The sequence below is a fragment of the Electrona antarctica genome (genome assembly GCF_951216825.1).
Source record: "Electrona antarctica genome assembly, chromosome: 15".
NCBI classification, from domain to species: Eukaryota; Metazoa; Chordata; class Actinopteri; order Myctophiformes; family Myctophidae; genus Electrona; species Electrona antarctica.
The window spans coordinates 41,177,227-41,201,725 of record NC_136796.1 but is presented as its reverse complement, the minus strand read 5'-3'; the positions used below and the strand labels follow the sequence as shown (position 1 = coordinate 41,201,725).

The 24,499-nt window shown below is 42.0% G+C and overlaps 1 protein-coding gene across 2 annotated transcripts; it reads right to left on the bottom strand.

Moving 5' to 3' along the window:
* Positions 1–1,346: 1,346 nt before the first annotated feature.
* On the bottom strand, positions 1,347–14,176 carry vps45 (vacuolar protein sorting 45 homolog). Of its 2 annotated transcripts, XM_079521819.1 has the most exons (16): positions 13,968–14,176; positions 13,089–13,223; positions 12,539–12,599; positions 12,056–12,135; positions 10,773–10,841; positions 9,340–9,477; positions 7,914–8,024; positions 7,047–7,181; positions 6,671–6,784; positions 4,808–4,975; positions 4,294–4,452; positions 3,700–3,807; positions 3,178–3,299; positions 2,307–2,438; positions 2,117–2,192; positions 1,347–2,086 (listed from the first exon to the last, which is right to left on the bottom strand). In XM_079521819.1, the coding sequence occupies exons 1-15, from the start codon at positions 14,058–14,060 to the stop codon at positions 2,117–2,119; spliced, it is 1,701 nt and encodes a 566-aa protein (XP_079377945.1). In that variant the 5' UTR covers positions 14,061–14,176; the 3' UTR covers positions 1,347–2,086. The 2 variants fall into 2 exon arrangements, with proteins under 2 accessions (XP_079377945.1, XP_079377944.1); XM_079521818.1 differs by having other exon boundaries at positions 1,347–2,192.
* Positions 14,177–24,499: the final 10,323 nt, after the last annotated feature.

Genomic DNA, 24,499 nt, shown 5'->3' with positions numbered 1-24,499 from the left:
ATACAATTCAGGAGCATCAATAATTTTGGTGTCTGTTCTATAGCTTTCTAACCACCACTGACTATAACTATATTGTAGGCTAGAAATCAATCAGTAGAAGTCCTAGTAGGATAGAAAACCAGTAGGCCTAGAGGGTCTGAAACCAAAAGTATATAGGCTACAGGCTACTTAAGGTGCTGGTATAGAAAACAAGCAGTATATGTAAATTATCAACTGTTATATTCTATATACTAGTCTGTATACAAACTATTCTATAACACTATTACCATTATATAGCATACCTACAATATGTTACACTAACCTATCAGGCCTAACCTGAGCATCACTGATGAGGCTCAGACTCTACAGTCGGTCGGTATCGTGTGTCTGTGGTGTTGCCCGTTTCTTGTCTGTTGTGTGGTGTTGTATATCTGTTCTTGTGCATGTGTGTTTGTTGTGTGACGGGTGCAGGGTCGGTGGTGGTGGTGATTGTTGACTACAAAACAAACAGTCCTTCGGTTTAAAACAGGAATCCGCCCGCCGTTATACCGGATAAGCTATGAAAAAGAAGGAATTTGCGTGATTTATTCAAACATATAGAAAATGTGTTCTTCTTCTTACCCGCTTGGCCAAATCCCTCCTCTTCATGCCGCCGCTGCTTGCTGACTGTGCTTTTAATGTGATATTAATTCACACGGAATCCATTCAGTTTCAGAGCGTCGGGGCTTCAGTAAGTGAGCTGGATTTTCATCCCGTTGTCCTGTAAACCGACAGCATCCTTCTGTTCCGTTCTGTTCTCCTCCCACACAGATGCTGCTGCTGCGAGGCTGTGCGAGCCTCTCTTTCCCTCTCTCTCTCCCTCTCTCACACACACGCACGCACGCACGCACTCACGGCAACCCACATTCGGTTAAAAGCCATGGTAGAACCATAGGGTAGAACCATGGACTGTCCTAAAGCTACACGAGACGGCAGCGCCATCTAACGACGACTAACGGGGTTGGCCACAACAACACTCCCAGACACAAGAGCAGTTGTAAGTGGTGGAACTAAGAAGTATTCTGATTTTTTCTGAGTAACAAAACAACACACATATAAAATACACAAAGGCCTGTACGAAATTTTGACTTGAGTGAAAGTACAAAAACACCAAAATATTAGTTCTTGAGTAGCCTAAATGTTCTAATTACTAGTCTAGCCTACTAGTGTCTTGTGTAGATTATATTTTGCCACCACATATGCAATGATTTCTTTTTTTTATTTTGCCAACAGCTAAATTATTTTCTTTATTACCTGTGTGTGTGTGTGTGTGTGTGTGTGTGTGTTTGTGTTGCCAGTGCAAAAAAACAATTAAGATGCGTAACACATTCAGTTCAGCATTCATGTTTATTCATTAAAACGGATGTCATTTTTCTCCTTGAGAGAAGGTGAGACTCAACAACATCATTAGCTTGTCTTACACGCAGGACATCTCAAAGGGAAAGCAACTCAAAACAAAACAAACAAAGCCACAATTACAATAGAATGAAATTATAATTCTGATGTTTTATGTGCCGAGTGAAGTTCTTTAAAGACACAATCTATTTGAAAACCCTGGTTATTCCACTCTGCATATAACTCAACCAATAAAATGTACGGTAAAGGTCTCCACACACCGGGCGCGAATCGGATGCAAATTCGGATTTTTAGCTGCGTTTCTCCATCGGTTTTCCGAAAAACGCGGCCGGTGTGCAACCACCTTAACTGTAATTTCTGAATTCTATCAGATTCTGAGTCGCTATCCAACAAACAGGAATGGGCCCTAAACAGAAACCATTGTTAGTTCATTCAAAAATACACCAACATTTTGGGGGAAATTATTGTGATAAATTCCTAGCAATACCAAAGAGTCTTTAGAGAGTGGTGTTGAGCAGACAGTTCTTTTAAAAAAACATAAACACACAAGAAGTCATCATTTCTCCATCACAGCATCACAGAAACATTTGAGTCACCGTCAGGAGACGTGACATTGTCAAACCTTAACCACTTTATCACTGTAACCATGGTGACGAGAGAGGGAGATGGAGAGACAGAGCGATGTGGAATGTTTCTTCAGCAGTGTGTGTGTGTGTGTGTGTGTGTGTGTGTGTGTGTGTGTTCAGTGTCTGTATCTTCCTGCACCTTGTGTCCGCTCGCTCCCTGAACCCGATGCCAAAGTAACCTCCTCCAGAAAACTGAAGGAAAGACAGACAGACAGACAGACTTACTAACTGTATCTTCCAGATGTGTTTTAGCCACTGGGATAAACTGTGGAACAATAATGTGTGTGTATACTTCTACACACTAACCTCTTAGTATTGTGTACGGTAGTGCCTCCCAGCACTATACGGATTCCAGGAATGGTTCTGTTGAGGTTATACACTGTCAGAGCCTCTTCGTACATTGCTCCTCCAATCACAAACACTATGATGTCCTGAGGCCTGTAGACACAGACGGACAGATGCAAAAACACAATCAGAAATTATACGATTCCATGTATGATTTTGAGTTGATTTTATCCGCTTGAGCCCTCTAGCATCAATGGGCTATATGCACAACGGCGTGTTACCGGATGATACTAATGAAGGCTCTGTTCCATTCTGGTCAAACAGAGTCAGGGTGCTGTTATTGTGCATGTTGGCTCACAGGAAACACTCTGGTACACCAGTGGGTCTCAAAGTGTCCCATTTGTCAAATCTCGCCATACCTCAGATACATCTACCACTGTTTAGATAGATGCTCAATAAAACAATGTACTACTGTGCACACCTAAAGTGATCAGAAAACAACCTGTGTCTTCTTTTATATTCCTGAACCGATTATATGACAAAGGACTCAAGAAATTTTGTGCAGAAATAATATTATTATTCATGGAACTTCCGATGCAAGATTTGCCTCCCGTGAAAGTGTCACGTACCATGATGTCAGCGGTGTCTCCTCCTTCTGTAAGTTTCCTTGCTCGGACGTAGGAAGAGTTATTCTGTGTGCATATAGCCCATTGGCTCAGCAGCACATTTGATAGTGTGTTTCCGGTTCAAATGTGCTGCTGAGCCAATCAAACAAATTGGAAACTGACCCGGAATAGGAAATGGTATGGCACCTTCTGGAAAGGGTAACTAAAGTTATCCACATCTACAAGCTCTCAGCTCTCTGCTGAGAGCTGAGGTAGGGTAATGGTACCTGTCTCTCAGAGTACTGGGTCCCAGGTAGGGGTACTGGCTGTCCTTGAGTCGCCCTTTTATCAGCTGGTCCAGGGTGTCATGGAGGAGAGGCTGGTGCTGCGTGTACACGTTTTCAACTCCCTGCTCACACACGCACACACACACACAGACACAGAAAACAAGCAATTTGTTTTCTATTCATAGAGACCACGTTGGTCTAATGATATATAAAAAATCACACCAGTGTGAAGTGAGGGGCGCTTTACCAACCCTCATCTTACATCACCGTGATATCATAACACAACATGCATATGCCGATTTGCTCAGTGACAGTCAAAACAAACTCTGTTCATTGTTAATGGCATTTAATGTTTGTGTTAGTGACAAAACAAACATTAAACTCTGTCCATTATCAATGGCGTTTTTAATGTTTGTCTAGACAAGACAAACATTAAACCTATATATGTGCACCTATTTGAGGGTATTTGTGTGTGTGTGTGTGTGTGTGTGTGTGCGTGCATGTGTGTGCGTGCGTGTGTACCTTGAGTCCTTTAAAGAACTGCTTGGTGATGGCAACGGCATCATTCGGGGTGATGAGGTCACTTCCTCTGACTCTCTTCCCTCCGTAATCAATAACAGACTGAACCATCTGATAACACATGACGCAACCATTCATTATACTGTACTGTATACGTATGTAGTAAATATATATCCAATGACACAACAACAACAATACTAAGAACTAGGAATGCACGATTAATCGGTAGCATAATCGGAATTGGTCATATCGGCCATAAAAATGCCATATCGGTATCGGATTGGTCTCAAAATAATACAGATTATTTAATCGGTTTTCACCAGCAAAAAAAAACTAAAAATTAAAAAAACATTCTACATTTAATTTGTGTACTCCTCTCATTCAGTAGTCATTCAGTTGTGAAAACAGACACTTGGAAAAGTATTATGCTATTTATTGATTGATTGAATACTATATTGACAGGTTTTGGGCCAAGCCATTGTGGTCCTCTGTATAATATCAGAATCGGTATCGGCAGATGTGACCCTGCAAATAATCGGAGATCGGATATCGGTCATAATTTCATAATCGTGCACCCCTACTAAGAACCGTTCATACTCTGCGGTGGCGTTCTGAAACTCCCTTCCTGCTCAGGTCGTCCATCAGTGAGCTGAGGATGTTGTTACTGTGGCGTTCGTATCTCAGAGCGTACAGCATCACCAGCCTGACCGCATCCAGCTCAGAGACACGAGGGTTCTGCACCAACCGGCGCACATTCTGCACACACACACACACACACACACACACACACACACACACACACACACACACACACACACACACACACACACACACAGTCAGTGCAGTGCAGTGGGTAATATGGCATGTGTGTCTGCCACACTGCAATCTATCACGTGTGTGCGTGTATATATTTGATCGATTGAATACTTTGTTGGACAGGAATGTAAACAGCACGAGGTACAATCCTACATTTGGGCTAAAAAGACAACACAAAAAAGTACTGGGGACTTGGTTTCCATTGTGGTCCTATATCTCCTGTGTGTGTGTGTGTGTGTGTGTGTGTGTGTGTGTGTGTGTGTGTGTGTGTGTGTGTGTGTGTCTTTGCGAGTACCTGCTGTGCGTTGGAGTGGTCATTCTGACAGGCCAGTTCCTGCTCCGTCGCAGACACCTCCATCAGCTGTCTCTCTGACACCAGACGAGACAGTTCTCCGACCACCGTGACGTGTTTGGACACCGTGCCAGACATCTTCTTAAACTGAGGGTAGTTGTCTACAAACGCCTGCACACAGGACAGGACGCGCAGATAAATTATGTGACCCAGTGTCCAGTCTCCAGTGTTGTTTTCGTCGACTAAAACTAAGACGAAAAATGTTCGTCGATCTACAAGCTCACAAGTGAGCTTGTAGATCGGCTATTTTCAGCAAGTGTAAAAACTGTCATTACGACGGCATAAAGGCCCGCCAAAAACATTTTAGTCGACTAAATCAACTGTAGATTTATGAAAACTATTCAAGAGACTATGACTAAAACTAAAATTTGCTGCCAAAAACAACACTGGTCCCCCCCCCCCCCCACCTTCCCCCCATCATTGTTCTTGTGGACTCTTTTGATGTTATCGGTAAAGTGTCTATGCATTTAGAAAAGTAGAGCCCGCACTCCAACTGCATGGTGACGAGCAACTTAATTTGAAAGATGGGCTTCATTTGAAAGATCTTCTTCTTCAGGTCATTTACAGATTACTCTTTTAAACAGTTATTAAAATGAAGTGACGGACGTAATCATAACACCAGAATTGCCAGCCGTGGTCATTTAACACGCCCTGTTCCAAAAACGAACCTCATTAAAACAGACAGCTACGTATCGATCAATATCATTCTGGAACGTGTTACCAAACTTACCACCCCACATTGATATAACACAACATAAACGATCTTTCAAAAAAATGCTCTAAAGCAGGGGTTCTCAACGTTTCTGGCCGGGGACCCCCGAAAATGCTTTGGCAACGTCTCGGGACCCCCGCCCCGCTACAATAACCTTAATAATAGATACAATACACCATAAATAAATACTGAAACCAGATATAATCATTAGGGAAGGTGTATCCATGTACTATATGTATACTCTTCATTTCCACTTTCCAGCCATTCAGTTGCAAAAAAAAATAATATATATATATATTTTTGGAAAATTATTTGGGGACCCCTCAAAATAATTTGGCGACCCCCCGAGGGGTCGCGACCCACGGGTTGAGAACCCTTGTTCTAAAGGACACACTTGTTACAGCTGACCACATGACCGGAATGTTATTCTTATTATGTTGTATTCAATTTTATGGAATTAATTGTAATTATGCATGTTCATGTATTTAATCTTGGTTTTTTTGTATGCATCTTATATGGACCCCAGCAAGAGATGGATGTTTATTGCCCCCGGCGTCAGCTAATGGGGACCCATTCAATAAACAATAAACTATTTTACCTGACCTGAAGAAGATCCATCTTTCAAATGAAGTTGCTCTTTACCATCAGTGTTGTTTTTGGCAGCAAAATTCAATTTTCGTTTAGTCAAAGTCTTTGGAATGAAACTTCATTTAGTTTTAGTCATATTTTAGTCACCTGGAATGTTTTAGTGTTAGTCTAGTTTTAGTCGACTAAAGATTATAAGATTTTAGTCGACTAAATCTAAAGGTGATTTTCAGCATGCAACCAATTGTAAAATGACTTATACTGGATCTCTTGTCCACTAGTCCCTTACTAACATTTTAGTCTAGTTTATATTTGTTGACGAAATTGTCAGTATATTTAGTCTTAGTTTTAGTCATCATAGCTTAGTTTTTATTTAGTTTCCATTTAGTTTTCGTCAGTGGAAAAATGTAGTCGACGTACATTTTTCGTCTTAGTTTTAGTCGACGAAAACAACACAGTTGGAGTGTCTACTGTATGTGTGTCTGCCTGCATGTCTGGCTCTGTCTTACCTTCATATCAGAGATAGATTCCAGTCTCTGCTCGCCTTTGGGTTTTTTCTTTGCAAAATCTTCCATCAGGTTTTTTATGTTGGTGCCGATCTCGCCAAAGTTCAAATAGAGGTTCTACGCGCGCACGTATGCACACACACACACACACACACACACACACACACACACACACACACACACACACACACACACACACACACACACACACACACACACACACACACACACACACACACACACACACACACACACACACACACACACACACACACACACACACACACACACACACACACACAAATATATGAGCATAGATCTATACATGATCATGTAGAATGAACACATGAAGCAGAACCATGTCAAAGACTTTGCGTACGTTGGCGTAGAACTCATCGTTGTCGGCAGACAGAACAACCTCCTTCAGGTCTTTGTTGATTCCAGGGACTCTGGACAGGTCGATTCTGTTGTTGTTGAGACCCAGCAGCTCATGGACCATGGCCTGGTATGTCCACTAGAGGGCAGTACGACAAAACACACTATCAACTCCAGTCCAGAATGTCCAGAATATGCTTTTTATTTGGTCAAATCACAAGTTTGGTGTGCAGAACTGGGTCAAATTCTTATTTTCATACATGCACCATCATTTGTAATCCATTAGAGGACTGTATGAAAAAGAATATATATATATTGACTGCATGAGTTCTTTTAGCAGGTTTAGCTTGTTCAACAGAGGAACAATATTAGCATGTTCTAGCGTGTTGACCTGAGGGGTGATATTAGCATGTTTTAGCATGTTTACCTGGTCCAACAGAGGGGTGATATTAGCATGTTTTAGCATGTTTACCTGGTCCAACAGAGGGGTGATATTAGCATGTTTTAGCGTGTTGACCCGGTTCAGAGGGGTGATATTAGCATGTTTTAGCGTGTTGACCCGGTTCAGAGGGGTGATATTAGCATGTTTTAGCATGTTTACCTGGTTCAACAGAGGGGTGATATTAGCATGTTTTAGCATGTTTACCTGGTTCAACAGAGGGGTGATATTAGCATGTTTTAGCATGTTTACCTGGTTCAACAGAGGGGTGATATTAGCATGTTTTAGCATGTTTACCTGGTTCAACAGAGGGGTGATATTAGCATGTTTTAGCATGTTTACCTGGTTCAACAGAGGGGTGATATTAGCATGTTTTAGCATGTTTACCTGGTTCAACAGAGGGGTGATATTAGCATGTTTTAGCGTGTTTACCTGGTTCAACAGAGGGGTTATGGCGTCATCGCTGCGGTCGAGGATTAGCAGTAGAGGAGGAACTTCTGTCTTTCTGAAGTCAAACAACTCATACTCCTTAGTGATGATTTGCTGCGGGAGAAACACACATTTCAACATTGGTGTGGCGTGTGTTTTCTTACATTTTTTTTATCCCACGATTTTTCACCCAATGTCAATTGCGCTACACTCCCTCTGCCAATCTGGGGAGAGCATTGGACTGCCTCATGCTAACTTCAATGCATGAACTCCACACAGAAAGGCCAACCCCACTTAGGGTACTATGGGCACTGATGACGCGGAGGAGAGAACACGCCCACAGCACCCCCAGCTGGAATCGAACCCAGGACCTAGCTGTGAGGCAGAGTCCTGCACCGGGTCGGATACCCGAGTTTGGAAAATATACTAAGTTAACGGGTGCGGGTACGGGTGGGACGCAACGAAACACGGGTGCCAGGTGGGTGACCTTTTTTAATTAAGTTAAATCCGTCAAATGCCCAAGGAATCGTCAGTGATGTCACATCACTGCTGATTCCTTCATAATGGCGTTCTGTTTCTGCTGCTGTTGCTTCCCTGTGCTACTTCCTTGTTGCATAGCAGTGACATCACGGCCAAATCCTTGCTTCCTTATCGTAGCATTCCACGTGTGGAGTGTATTTTTTTATCACCAGGCTGCAGCCTGTAGACTATATTTTCGTTCGCTCGCGCTGATGAAACACCAAGGGATTATAACATTGGTGTTTCAACACAAGATGTAAAGCTATTAAACCCAGGTAATGGCCTAATGCGTCACTCTGTCTGTAAGTGTAAATAAAGTTAAAAAGATTAGCCTGATGAGTGATGACCGTGTTTGAAACAGCCTTGGATCAAGACGGTCGACTCATCAGGCTAATCTTTTTTTTTATCACCCTCTCCTTGTTGATATATTATGCCAATATGCCATTTAGGTCGAAATCATGATATAACTTTATGTTGTGATAATAAGCAGCAGTAGCCTCAGTCAACAACATGTCTTCCGTTCCGTGTGCAACGCACTGCCGCCGCCCACCACAACCACCACCACACACCACATGCGGTGTTGGAAGAAATAAAGTCAATGATAGCTATCGGTGCCTGTGATACGAGCGGCTAACGGTTACGGGGCGGGTAACGGGTCGAATTTTTGATGGGCAGGGCAGATCTGGTTTCGAGTTTTATATAAATCACGGGTAACGGGCGGGTTGCGGAACTGATGATTGACAGGCCGGGCGGGTGCGGGTTTCGGAAATTGGACCCGTGCAGGACTCTGCTGTGAGGCCACAGCGTTACCAACTGCGCCACAATGCCCCCTGGCATGTGTATATTTGAGTGTGTCAAAGTGTGTGTGTGTGTGTGTGTGTGTGTGTGTGTGTGTGTGTGTGTGTGCTACCTTAACACTCTCAGCCAGTCTCTTGGTCAAGTCAGAGGACAGCTGGTATCTGATCATGGGACATTTCTTCAAGGCCAGCAGTACGGACGTCAAACCCTGGGTGGACCTCATCAGCATGGACGGCTCCCAGCTACGACCCTGAACATACATGAAAAAAAGAAGAAAATAAATACAGTATGACTTGCCCAAAATAGGGAGGCCAGGTTCAAAGTAAAAAAAAACCTTGGGGTGTACAAACCTTTTTCAAAGGGGGCCATATTAGAAAATATTAAAACACCCAAGGGCCAACTACATAATTTAGCTTCCGATTTAAACGATTCTATTTAACTATGCCCATCAATATTTAATATCAATGGTCTTTTTGTCAGGTGTGTGCTGTGAACAAAAAAGTGTATCTCAGTCTTTGTTCAGCCTTATGTCACATAACCAAATGTAACCAAGCAAGCAAGGTAAAAAAAAAGAAGAAAAAAACACTGACAAATTATACTTTGGGAAATGTCCAGGTTAAAACACTTTAATGTAAAAATGTCCCATACTGTTGGGCGGGCCATTCATAATACAATTCAGGTATGAACTTGCGCACTTTGGACACAGCTGCCTTAGGGGGTCCTCAGTTAAACCCATTTTGACCTGAGATCAGATTCTAAAAATGTCTTCTACATCCTGACAGTTTTCTGAAAAAGCTATGTTTCTATGTCAGTCGATTTTTCAAAAATATCAGACCTACAAGCTCGTAGCGCGCCACTCGGTGGCGCGCTATGAGCTTGTAGATCTGCTATTTTTAAATAGCTAAAGCATAACATAATGCTAACACCAAAAGGGGTTCCCGCCCAAAATGGGTTAACAAACAAGAGCCGCCAAATCTTTGTGTGACAGGATATTTATTTTTACATGAACCACTTGAACCCTATATTCTGAGGGGAACATAAGCCCCGCAGAAGTGCTTGTAGATTGGCTATTCTTTTGGCAAAGACTCAGGTTTGGGGTAGAGCAAAAAAAGAGCAAACCAAGTACATAGTGAAAGGTCAAGTTCACCAAGTATTGACAGTATAAGTCAGTATAAGTCAGTATTGACAGTTTAAGTCAGTATTGACAGTTTAAGTCAGTATTGACAGTTTAAGTCAGTATTGACAGTTTAAGTCAAGGGTCGGCAACAGGCAGCCTGCGGGCCGAAATTGTCCCGTCAGAAATGATTTCTGGCCCGTCTTGCTACAAGCTCACGATGTATCGCGATGCGACATTTTGAATGTTCACCTATTTTGGCCAAATCTTCCCCTTTTACGTCATGTCAAGAACAGAGACACTAGAGGTAGCGTGATAAACAACTTCCCAACAAACCCATTTTATACGTTGTCATACAAACGCTTAATTTGCAGCTTGTGAATGTATAGCAAGAGCCATGTTTGAGTGATTGTACAGCCGTGTGACATTACCCTGGTCACTCCTTGTAGGTTGAGAGAGAACAGATGAGGATTCACTGCAATGAAGTCTCCATAGAACTCCTACAACACAACACGATGCACACACCGTTAACACAATCACTGAATAAAGCGAAATAAATTGCCGTGACAAAATGCTATGGTTACAGTATGTTTAGGTATCATCATTATTCTAAACCTATGTTGCTGCAGTTCTACATACAGACAACAAGTTGAAGAAATCACAGATTGTGGATGTAAGCTTTGGTTTTATGACATTTATGAGACCATTCATATTCATGGAAAATGCTTCTTCTGAACATGCCAGTTTGACCACTTAAAATACTCTTTCATCTTAAAATAACCAATAACCGACTGAGAACTTAATAATACATGCACAATACATAACATCAGTAAGACCATAGATAGATAGATAGATAGATAGATAGATAGATAGATAGATAGGTAGAGTTAATGGGCCTGATTGCTGTTGGTACAAAAGTGCTCTTGAATGGTTTGTTCTTGCATGTCACAGAACAAAACAGGTTCTTTCGACCACTTTTCTGGTCTGCCAAGGTATTTGTTTAGCCGCTTGGCATCCTTGTCCGTCACACTGCGAGAACTTAGCGACCTCGCCCTAAAGCGCATTTACTATGACAACAGGGATCTCCATCCCTGATGATGCCACGAGACCTGGGCACCATATTTGGGGGCTTTCCCCATGTAGGTGGATTTTGAGTGATACACTGACGGACAAAAACGTACAATTTCATAGTAAATGCGACATGCGGTCGCAATAACACTGTTAAAACAATATACGCAACATAATGCACACTCAGTGATGTAAATAGGTTTTCAATGTAATGAGTCCCGGGATGCAGGGATGGTCTTTTAGAAATGAGTCCCAGGGACATTATATGAGTCCCACTTCAACGACGTTTGGAGTCATATTTTGCCATTTTTACAAATTGCAGCATTTAACTCCCATTTCATTTTATATGGTTATAATGTTATATTCATGTAGAAAACAGAAGAAGAAATGATTATTATAACTAAAGCTAGCAAATTAACTAGAATTAAAAACAGTACAGTAGTACAGTAGTGCATCCCGTGGATGCAGAGGTCGTTGTTTTATTGCGTCCCTTAACTATAAACGGCATTTTAATCTCTGCACACTGTTAATACAATGCATGCATGCGTCACACAGCACAAAACATACGCAGCACAACATCTAAAGTAAACAGTCAATAGAATACACAACACAATACATATCGTTACGAGTACCTGTGTATCCTCACCTGTACTTCTGCAACCACTTCCTGTTCATCCGCCTCCGCCAACGTCTTGATCTCACTTTTACTGATGACATTACTGAAGTCTGTAATCAAACAGTCGCACAATATATCAGTATCATCCGATTTTTTATAACTATATCATCACTAGGTTACAATTATAATATCACTAAATATCATCGTAATATTACACTATATCATAATAGTATTATCAATTCGACCAACAATGCCAATACTAAGTTAGTTTTGGTTCCATGAAACGTGTTTTTTACTGGCGTGTAATTTACTGGTGTGTTTTTTTTTATACTACTTGTGCATTCAAGATGTGTGTTTGGGTTCAGATAACAGTGATGAGCATTGGCAATTCAATTATTTATTTCACCAATGAGGTCTGGATCTAAATCAAATCTCAAAAACAGATCGCACAACAGATAAAGAATCAAACAAAAACGGTTTAGTTTCAGCCCTTCAGAAAGAGAGCGTGCTTACAGATGAAGTAAACACTGTATTTGGGTCTTCTCAACTCCTGGATCAAGTTCTCAACATTCTCCTGAGAACACATAAATAAGAATAGAATAGAATGAGAGAGGGGAGTGCAATAGTTTACAGTAGAAAATACCTTTCTATATGGTTGATTCGGTTCCTACATTATTTCCTACAAACAAACACCTCCTTCAAAACCGCTCTCAAAGGGCACCTACGGATGGCTGCAATTCGAAACTGGCCCCCGTAAAATCTGAATCCCCCCACCGCCCCCCTTTTTTCCCTCACTGTATATGTTTCTTTTCCCTTTTTACCTCCATTATGATGAATTCCTGTTCTGTTCTTTGTCTATATAGAAGTGTCTATTTGTACGTCTCTAAATGTTTTGATGAATTGAACATGGTGGACCCTCTTGTAAACAAGTGTAATGCTTAATTGGGTCGTCCACTCACAGTTAACAGCCTTTGTATTGAGTTTGTGCTTGAAATGTACTGTAATTCTGCAAACTGTTAATACATATTTCAATCAAACCAAGGGATTCAATAGAAATGAGTACCTTGGTGGGTCGTAGGAAGCAGAGCGCTTTGAGATGCTTCATGTTGTCTCTGTTCTGAGAGTCGATCCTCTCAAACAGATAAACCTCCTTCTGCAAGATCTCTGACTGAGTGTAGACCATGCTCACTATGCTGGTCTGGAAGTGGAACACACACACACACACACACACACACACACACACACACACACACACACACACACACACACACACACACACACACACACACACACACACACACACACACACACACACACACACACACACACACACACACACACACACACACACACACACACACACACACACACAATAATAATGAATCATCAATCATGAAACAAGATGTGAGTTTCAAAGTGCATGATATCTTTCTTCTATCCTATCAGCCATCAATGATTAATGTATTATTCAATTTATAACACACTTCTTCTACTTCTTTGAGGGGGTCCCATGTAGTGGGTCCCCAGCTAACTGACTGCCAGGAACCAAATGGACCCTTTGTAACTCTGAGAGCGTACAAAACTTACAAATGGAAATTATGGAATTTGTTAAATTAACAGCTCTGGAAAATGGGAAATTTTCAATATAGCCTAATTGGGATATAAAATAAAAATTATAGTATCAAATGGGGGTCTGTGGTCGAAATTAAAAAGGTTCAGAATGGATGAAAGCAGTTTAGTAAACTATACCCACGATTCGACTGAAACTACCTATGAGAGCAACCCAGCTGAACTGAGGACAGGTTTTTGTATTATTAAAATAAAGACATGACATTGACAGTATAAAGACGTATGAATTAAATAAAGACATGACATCAATAACAAAAAATATAAAAAGGACATGATGACATTAACAACATAAATGCATGTTGTCCTCACTCACCGTCTCTTTATCCATGAGCAGAACCTTCATTCCAGGCCCGCTGTTCTCAATCATCTTGGAGACATACTGCTTCACTGCTAGAGTCACATTCATGGTTATATTATATATGAACCTTTATAATGGAAGATATGCTGTTTTTGTTTTATCTGCTTTTGATGTTGACAAACATCAGCTGAGCTGCGGAGGAAATGGGAGCCAGGGACAGCACTGTCTTTTTGGCAAATCTAGTGAGCAAATATAAGACTTCCGGTGGACGATCTCTTCAAAATAAGAGTACCCTCTAGAGTATTGAAAAAAAGTTTAATTTGCACATTAAAACTATAAATTAAGCATTTAAACGATGCTATAGGACACACATTATGTTTCTGTGTAAAAATAAGTAATAAGTAATGTTTCTGTGTAAAGATAAGTAATTAAAAAGTTATCTAAATGGATAAATGCTATTCACTGGAGAGCATGGACTTTATAAAGTGGACGCTGGACAGAAATCCCTGCTATGTTTCGACTAGCAGGGATTTCTGTCCAGCGTCCACTTTAGTCCACTGTAGTCTGGAAATGGGAAGTTTTTTTATGTTTTTTGACCTGTGACCTGGTGCCAATTTTTGTTTTACACCTCTGCTGCTTAGCGGACAGTGTGGTGTTGTAGAGGAGGTCTCCCCGGACGCGTGCGTATGTCACACTAGTCGAAACATAGCAGGGATTTCTGTCCAGCGTCCACTTTAGTCCACTGTAGTCTGGAAATGGGAAGTTTTTTTATGTTTTTTGACCTGTGACCTGGTGCCAATTTTTGTTTTACACCTCTGCTGCTTAGCGGACGGTGTGGTGTTGTAGAGGAGGTCTCCCCGGACGCGTGCGTATGTCACACTAGTCGAAACATAGCAGGGATTTCTGTCCAGCGTCCACTTTAGTCCACTGTAGTCTGGAAATGGGAAGTTTTTTTTATGTTTTTTGACCTGTGACCTGGTGCCAATTTTTGTTTTACACCTCTGCTGCTTAGCGGACAGTGTGGTGTTGTAGAGGAGGTCTCCCCGGACGCGTGCGTATGTCACACTAGTCGAAACATAGCAGGGATTTCTGTCCAGCGTCCACTTTAGTCCACTGTAGTCTGGAAATGGGAAGTTTTTTTATATTTTTTGACCTGTGACCTGGTGCCAATTTTTGTTTTACACCTCTGCTGCTTAGCGGACAGTGTGGTGTTGTAGAGGAGGTCTCCCCGGACGCGTGCGTATGTCACACTAGTCGAAACATAGCAGGGATTTCTGTCCAGCGTCCACTTTAGTCCACTGTAGTCTGGAAATGGGAAGTTTTTTATGTTTTTTGACCTGTGACCTGGTGCCAATTTTTGTTTTACACCTCTGCTGCTTAGCGGACAGTGTGGTGATGTAGAGGAGGTCTCCCCGGACGCGTGCGTATGTCACACTAGTCGAAACATAGCAGGGATTTCTGTCCAGCGTCCACTTTAGTCCACTGTAGTCTGGAAATGGGAAGTTTTTTTATGTTTTTTGACCTGTGACCTGGTGCCAATTTTTGTTTTACACCTCTGCTGCTTAGCGGACAGTGTGGTGTTGTAGAGGAGGTCTCCCCGGACGCGTGCGTATGTCACACTAGTCGAAACATAGCAGGGATTTCTGTCCAGCGTCCACTTTAGTCCACTGTAGTCTGGAAATGGGAAGTTTTTTTATGTTTTTTGACCTGTGACCTGGTGCCAATTTTTGTTTTACACCTCTGCTGCTTAGCGGACAGTGTGGTGTTGTAGAGGAGGTCTCCCCGGACGCGTGCGTATGTCACACTAGTCGAAACATAGCAGGGATTTCTGTCCAGCGTCCACTTTAGTCCACTGTAGTCTGGAAATGGGAAGTTTTTTTATGTTTTTTGACCTGTGACCTGGTGCCAATTTTTGTTTTACACCTCTGCTGCTTAGCGGACAGTGTGGTGTTGTAGAGGAGGTCTCCCCGGACGCGTGCGTATGTCACACTAGTCGAAACATAGCAGGGATTTCTGTCCAGCGTCCACTTTAGTCCACTGTAGTCTGGAAATGGGAAGTTTTTTTATGTTTTTTGACCTGTGACCTGGTGCCAATTTTTGTTTTACACCTCTGCTGCTTAGCGGACAGTGTGGTGTTGTAGAGGAGGTCTCCCCGGACGCGTGCGTATGTCACACTAGTCGAAACATAGCAGGGATTTCTGTCCAGCGTCCACTTTAGTCCACTGTAGTCTGGAAATGGGAAGTTTTTTTATGTTTTTTGACCTGTGACCTGGTGCCAATTTTTGTTTTACACCTCTGCTGCTTAGCGGACAGTGTGGTGTTGTAGAGGAGGTCTCCCCGGACGCGTGCGTATGTCACACTAGTCGAAACATAGCAGGGATTTCTGTCCAGCGTCCACTTTAGTCCACTGTAGTCTGGAAATGGGAAGTTTTTTTATGTTTTTTGACCTGTGACCTGGTGCCAATTTTTGTTTTACACCTCTGCTGCTTAGCAGACAGTGTGGTGTTGTAGAGGAGGTCTCCCCGGACGCGTGCATATGTCACACTAGTCGAAACATAGCAGGGATTTTGTCCAGCATCCACTTTATTAAGTCCATGCACTCCAGTGAATGGACTTGGGCACTCCAGTGCATGGACTTGGGCATTTATCCATTTAGATAACTTTTTTACGTTTTTTAATTACTTATTTTTACACAGAAACATAATGTGTGTCTTCACAATAACTGTAATGTAATAACAATACTAATAATGTAATGTAATAATTATTTAATTAACCACGCTTTTATTCTGAAAGCAACCGGATGTCTTAAATTTGCTAGCTCTCTGGCAGGAAGTTCTAGATTTGCCAAAAAGACGGAGCCAGAAGGGACGTCACGCAGGCTATGCTTCCGGGCGCGTGACGTCAGCACGCACAGTCAGCCGAACTGACGGCTGGCGTCATCTAGAGGCCATGTTGGTGCATTGCTCCAGACCTTTTTATTTGTAACGGTGTAATAATAATGGAACACATCGAAACAAGCAATGAAGGCTTTTGTGTGTTCTCCTTTAACCCATTTCGACGTGACACTAGATTCTACAAATGTCTTCTAAATCCTGAAAGTTTTCTAAAAAAAATGTTTCTATGTCAGTGTAGTGGTGCTCAACAATTTCATGTCAAGGAGCCCCAGAATTATCTGTATTTGGCCGCCGACCCCCATCTGAAAATATATATGTTTTCCAGGGACCCCCCCAGAAGCAAAGATTTGAGTTAAAAACGTTCACTCTGAAAGAATATATATTCAAAGATTTGCGCCACATTTTCACGATTTTTCAAAAATAGCAGACCTGCAAGCTCGTAGCGCGGCACCGCTTATTTTTAATAGCTAAAGTATAACAATGCTTAAAGGAGCATTCAGTGATTTGGGTGATTTGGAAAAAAACCCGGTCCACCCGGTAACAAGATGTGCACATGCACACGCTCTACAGTGGGGGAAGTACAACAGACCAACAGCACGCGCACCAATGCCAGCCACACTCGATCATGATTGGAGGAAGGCACCTCTCATCCTGATTGGATGAAAGCTTTGCCACCCAAAGCCCAAACCGAAACTAGGGTATTTTGACCCCGGGGGCTCACTGGGGACAGGGAGGAACTCCTTATATGGTCAGCACACTTTATAGTAGGGAGGATTATCCAAAAAATAAGAACAAATAAGTGATAGTTGAATTAAGTGAAATCACTGAATGTACCTTTAAAACACCAAAAGGGTTTCCCGCCCAGAATGGATTAACCATTGCTTGTGTAATTGTACTTGCTGTAGTGTTTGCAAACTGTTAACAAAGTATTCAATCGATCAATGAAACCTGTCCCAGAATACCAGAGAGGTCTGGATGTTTCATGACACAGCACAACAATCAGGAATGCATCTTGGCACCACACCATTCAATGTTTTACCCATTCAACGGCAGCCGTATGATAATATTATGTTTAGGGAGACCTGTAAAGGCACCGTTACATACTGAACATGAATGCATGGACAAGTCCTTTAATCCTAAATCTTAAAGTGACTTTAAGGCACTTTGGGCCCTATTTTGCGTGTCTTACGTACCAGGTCTTATGACTTAACTTAAGACCTGGAGGCGTGGTCAATGCTGTTTGGCCACTCAGAATAGCCAAATGGCATTGATCACGCCTCCAGGTCTTAAGTTAAGTAATAAGACCTGGTACTTAAGACACGCATAATAGGACCCTTTGTCTCCAGGTGGTCCAGGTCCATGATTCCACGACTCCATGATTTCCGGTTTGGGTTGTCCGATTGAAGCCGATCACTGGCTTTTAATCGTTCTTTACTAGTAACCATGTTTGCGGCGTTACTGAACTATAATAATTTGACATTTCAGCTGGGTCCCCCCCCTCGAAAATGATCTCCTAGGGGCAAAATCTGAAATCTGGTTGGTTTTCATAGTTTGTAGTGAATTGTTCTACTCAGTAGAACAATTCACTACAAACTACTCAGTAGAACAATACATTTACGAACTACCAAAACCAACCAGATTTCAGATACCGTCTGTCTAGTCACACTGCAAAACTAAAAGCTAAAATGACCACCACAACAAAGAGGAAAACTCAATGCTGGAGTATAGCAGCATGTTTAATTATATGCATTATGAAACAACACATTTACAAACCATAGATGGAACACTGGACAGCTCCCAGTGACAATATCAGACTGTGGTTGCACTGGGCAGGGTCCACCATCCCAACCCCCACACAGCATGTCATCAGCTCTGTTAGTATAACCAGCAAAGAGACCCATGAACATCAGGGGCTTCATAGAAAGCTCTTATATTATAAACAAATATAGTTATCATTTATGAGATAAAACATCAATATTCATACACAATGATATACCAACATCGATTGTTGTGTGTGTGTGTGTGTGTTGGTGAAATGTTTGGGTGCACCGCAAGGACTCATGCAAAGCATATTTAAAATTTGCACAGAAAACCTTCCCTTTATTTGTGATGGGTTTTAACCCATTTTGGGCGGGAACCCCTTTTGGTGTTAGCATTACGTTATGCTTAACTGACATAGAAACATAGCTTTTTCAGAAAACTGTCAGGATGTAGAAGACATTTTTTAGAATCTGATAAAACACCAAAAGGGGTTCCCGTCTTGAATGGGTTAAGAAGTGACTCGGTTCTGTTCAACAGCAGCAATCATCGCAACGTGTCTGTGGAGATTCTCTTCTATATTTAGTATAGCCTCGGCACGCAGGCCTTTATTTTTGTTCGCATTCGTCTCAAAAAGAAAAGCCTGGGGAAACGAGACACATTTCCTGGTCTAGGAGTGGGAGTGAACTACAGTGCAGAGGGGGCGTCGCTCCTAATTTGGTGACGTCAGTGTTGTCTGCTGTTTTCTACTAGGGAGGGGAGGGGCGGAGGAGAGCAGGGGGCGAGGGCGGGCACTCAGATCGGTGAACCAATATGATCCAACGCCGTGATCCTGGCGGCACCCGCCCCTCTATACCAAGAATCACGGTGGCCTGGCCAGGCTACATTTAGTATGACTGAAGCTAGTATACCTATCTGAAACTAAGCCACAAAGACAGTAGTCTTTGTGGGCTTAGTATCAGATAAGGTTCTCAGAACCTAATTTGGGTCCTAACTCAACTCTAACACAACTTATAAGTTGTACAATGACTAAAAAAACTGCAAACATAGCAGATCATCAAAGTGTTGAAGCTTATAGACAGATTTCCTTTTTTAAATTCTTTCTTTCCCATGTCCGTATATACGGACCACGACACTAGGGGACATCATATCCCAGGTCCGTTTATATATACAGACCCCAATGTATACTCCATCTATATAATGGTTGAGTCCCACGGCGGCTTTTAACATTGGTCCGGTTGCTATGGCAACGCCCCACCGCTCCAGCTATGGGATTGAAAATATAATCACTGTGTAAAGCAGTTGAAAAGAGGATTTTCAAACATCCATAAGTCGGTTCTGTTTATAATGGAAACGCAAACAAAAACCCCAAAAAACTAAAACGTCACAGAACGCCATGTGTTCTGGAACGATCTGGGTTACCCTTTGTAGTCAAAAACAGCCGTCAGCTGTCATAGTGTCTGTCTCTCTCCTACATTGTCTTTTTCTCAGCTTTTCTGTTGTCCGTCTGTCTGTCACATTGTCTCGTCCCAGGGCCTCTTGCGGGTCAGTCAATCAGAGCTTGGGTTAGAGTTTGGATCATCTCATTTGCTCCCTCTAGCTCCATCTTTCCGGGCGTAGCCAACACCATAGCGAATGACCTGATGAATGAAGTGGGTCATCATGGAAATGAGAGTTAATGAAATATCTAAGGAATGTCACACTTTCTCAGCACTTTGGAAAAATAGGTTATGCTTTGAACCGATATATTTATTATGCTATTCATACTTGAAGATTCTAAATCTGGCTTAAAGATTTGAGATATTTTGCAAAATGCACGCGCGCGCGCGCACGCACGCACGCACACGCACACGCACACACACACACACACACACACACACACACCACAAAGTAAATACTGTACGCTTATAACATTGCTGAAACATTGTATCCCCATATTTTCATACACTGTGGAAGCATCATTTTAGATTTTAGCTATAATATGTATAGCAACATAGGGTTTTTCTGAAATTTTTTAGGATTTAGAACAGTGGTTCTCACAAATAGCAGATCTACAAGCTCACATCTGCTATTTTTGAGCATTTTCAGAAAAATCTTGAAAGTGATTTTCAATAATGTAGAAGTTGTTTTAACACAAATCTTATCTTACGGCCAAATATCATTTCGGGGGTCCGAAAAAGAGAACTACTGATTTCGAAGGCATTTGTAGAATCGGCCTCAGGTCTTTTTTAGGCCTGACCCATTTAGGCCTGACGTCGAAATAAAAAAAAAAAGTCTTCTGAAAGAATATATATTCAAAGATTTGTGCCACATTTTCACGATTTAACCGCCGAGTGGCGCGCTACGAGCTTGTAGGTCTGCTATTCAATAGCTAAAGTATAACATAATGCTTATTAGTTAAAACACCAAAAGGGGTTCCCGTACAGAATGGGTTAATGGCATCAATGCCCTATTTTATCATACAAGTGTGATGCGGAAAGAGCAGCGAAGGAACGGTTTGGGATATACAAGGTTTCTGCCCCGCATGACAGTGACGATATATAAACTAGGTACCTGCGTAGAATCTCTTGATGATCTGACAGAGTTGATGCCACCTCACTGACCCAACAGCACAGAGTCACAACCAGCTGCTCTATAGTCAAACCTTCAACCCCTCCGTAAGATAACAGCTGACTCCAACGAGCCTGCAGGGGAGAGAGAGAGAGAGAGAGAGAGACACGTTGGACAACACAGACAGACGGACTCATGATGTATCGACAGAGTACAATTCACTGGACATATATAGATACCGATATTTATAACGGTTTTTAAAATGTTGTATATTTATAACTGTCATTACAATTTCGTATAGATCAATAAATCGTATAGATCAAATAGATTTTTGACTGTGTACAGTAGAGTATGAGTACAGTACGAGTAGTACAGGAGTTCAGTCCAGTATAACAATTACAGTATAGTTCCACCACTCAGTTCACACAGGTGTGATTTTTCATATAATCCACTGAATTGATTAGTGTGATTAACAAAGTAACCCTGCATTTTACAGTACTTTCAATCATCCAAGTGCAAAAAGAAGGGGTGAACTCAAAGAAAATCCAAGTTAAAGTTTAACAGGTTCGCTACAGAACCCGCTAAACCCGTCTTTTTTCCCCATTGTCCCGCTATTTGTTTTATATGTTTAATTCTGTTTTTTGATAACTTTTAAGAAATACCGGCTTTGTCGCGGACATCGTGACGAGGACGACGCTTTATGATGACGTAACTGGAAATCGACCCATCACTGGCTTGCAAGGGCTTCTGGGAAACTGAGTTCAATGCAAGTCAACAGGGTTTCATAGCGGCATCCATCCGCCATTGCTCTGGGTTGTTGTTTAGCATAGCTCCAGGGGAATATGTTTCGACTCGGTAACAAACGATGGGACTATTTCCAGCAGGATTTTCATGATATGGAGGTACAAATACGACGCCTTGATTCTTCAAAGGCTAGTGTAAACATCGGCACTGAAAGGGAGTTATTATAATGATTTATAATGCAGTAAAGGTGTTAAAAAGCCTTTATTTTCATGGCTCAGCTAAGCAAAATGTTTAAAAAAAAACGAAACTACGCACGTTTTGTCTATGAAGCCTCACTGTGTGTCATATTTGTGACAGCTTGGAGATGAGCTATATAGCCTAGTTTCATATATATAGCCTATATTTTTAAAAAAAAGTTCATTCATTGGGCGACTGTGGCTCAGGAGGTAGAGCAGGTCGCCCAATGATCCGTGGGTCGGTGGTTCGAATCCCGGCTCTTCCCGTCTACATGTCGAAGTGTCCTTGAGCAAGACACTGAACTCCAAATTGCTCCCGATGTGCTGGTTGGTACCTTGCATGGATTCCGCCGCAATCGGTGTATGAATGTGTGCGTTAGAGAACAGCGGATGAGCTTTTTTGTCACCCGAATCCGCGTGTGCATAATTATAATCCGCCCGTTATCCGACCGCAATTTATTAATTAATCCAATGTATTAATCCGCACCACGCGCAATCCGCTGCGCAGGGAAGCGCCGCCAATCTACAAGCTCACAACGCGACGCTGCGACGCGTTGTGACAACTTGTGAGCTTGTAGATCGGCTATTTATACTACTTGTACAAACAATGTCACTCACCACTCTCTCGACAGTTCACCAATGTTATGTAGTGGTTGTATATATCCATTTCCATGGTAACACGTCGTCCACGTTTTCGCGACGTATTTTCATACAGCATATCCAGCGGTCATCGGCGGCAGGGTAAAGAACTTAATCACTCCCAGTCCCACGCCGAACGTATATTCCTCCCTTCTGTTTTACTTAGTTTTAAGTTTCTCTCAGACTCACTAGCTGCCTGTTAGCAACTTTAGCGTAGCTGCCTGTAGGCTGTAGGAGACCACTGTGTTGTTGTTGTTGTGCAACAGGACCCAACTTCATAGGCGGCTAATTTGTGCCAGATCATGGAAAATGATTAAATTAAAATACTACTACTAACGCACGCACACCGAGATTGTGTGCGTTTTAAAAGCTATAATAAGCATATAGATAGATGCCATTCATTTATTTCCCGCATTATTTCACCCGCGGTTTATCCAATATTAATTTATAATATATTGAATTGACCCTAATCCACCCTAAACTGCGGTTCACCCGCGGCAACCGCGGCTAAATCCGCCACCCGCTGGTGCGTGAATGGGTGAATGTAATGCACTATGTAAAGTGCCTTGGATAAAGGCGCTATATAAATGCACCATTTACTATTTACCATACCATTGTTTTTCCTAATATTGTTTTTAATAGTTTTATTGACCTGTTATTTTCTTCATATTTCATTGTTTCTGATGTTTTGATGTTTTGTTGCTTTGATGTTTTTATGATTACTGTTTTATAACCTGTCTGTAACGCACTTTGTAACTATATGTTTGGAAAGGTGCTATACAAATAAAATTAATTAATTAATTAATTCATCGTAATCGAGGCAAGGATCAAATAATTGCAATATTGATATATTGAAGTCGCTGACAGACAGACAGACAGACAGACAGGTACCTGCAGGAATTCCCTGACAACAGGAGTGATGCAGACATCCAGCGGCTGCAGACGGGAAGAACAGCCAATAGGAATGACCACTGGAGCGGTGTGGGAGGAGCTTAGAGTGGACAGGAAGTGGTCATCCAGGTGACCTCGATGAGTGTCCATGATCAACACACCTCTGCTGTGATTGGACATGTGAGGGCCCCATACCTACGCACACACACACACACACACACACACACACACACACACACACACACACACACACACACACACACACACACACACACACACACACACACACACACACACACACACACACACACACACACACACACACACACACATTATTATAGTTAACTACTAATGAACTAATTAAATGACAAAAACTAGATGTGAAATATACACACATTGTGTGAACATAATATACCTTTTCTGACCAATATTGACCAAACTGGGGGTCCTTGAAATTAAAATGTTTGAGAATCATTGAACTAGTCAGACCTAACTAGTCAGAAAAGGGGAACCAACATGGTGGCACGACGACCAACGCTTGCTGCGGCCACTCCTCACATATAGAGTTATACACTTAAATTTGCACTATTCTCTCGCTGTCTCTTTAACACAATCACTTCAAAATAGGAGCTCTGGGGTGCCGGAAAGACATGGCCGCTTTTACTCGGAAACCCACGACCCGGGAACAATCCGCTCAAAAAAGTTCTCTTTACATTGCTAGCTTACATTGCTATCGTTTTAATTTATACGATATATGATCCAAAAAGCGTTCATATTTTGCGGGAGTGACGGATGAGGAGCAGAAATGAAGCGCTAGTATATCGATCCGTTCAAA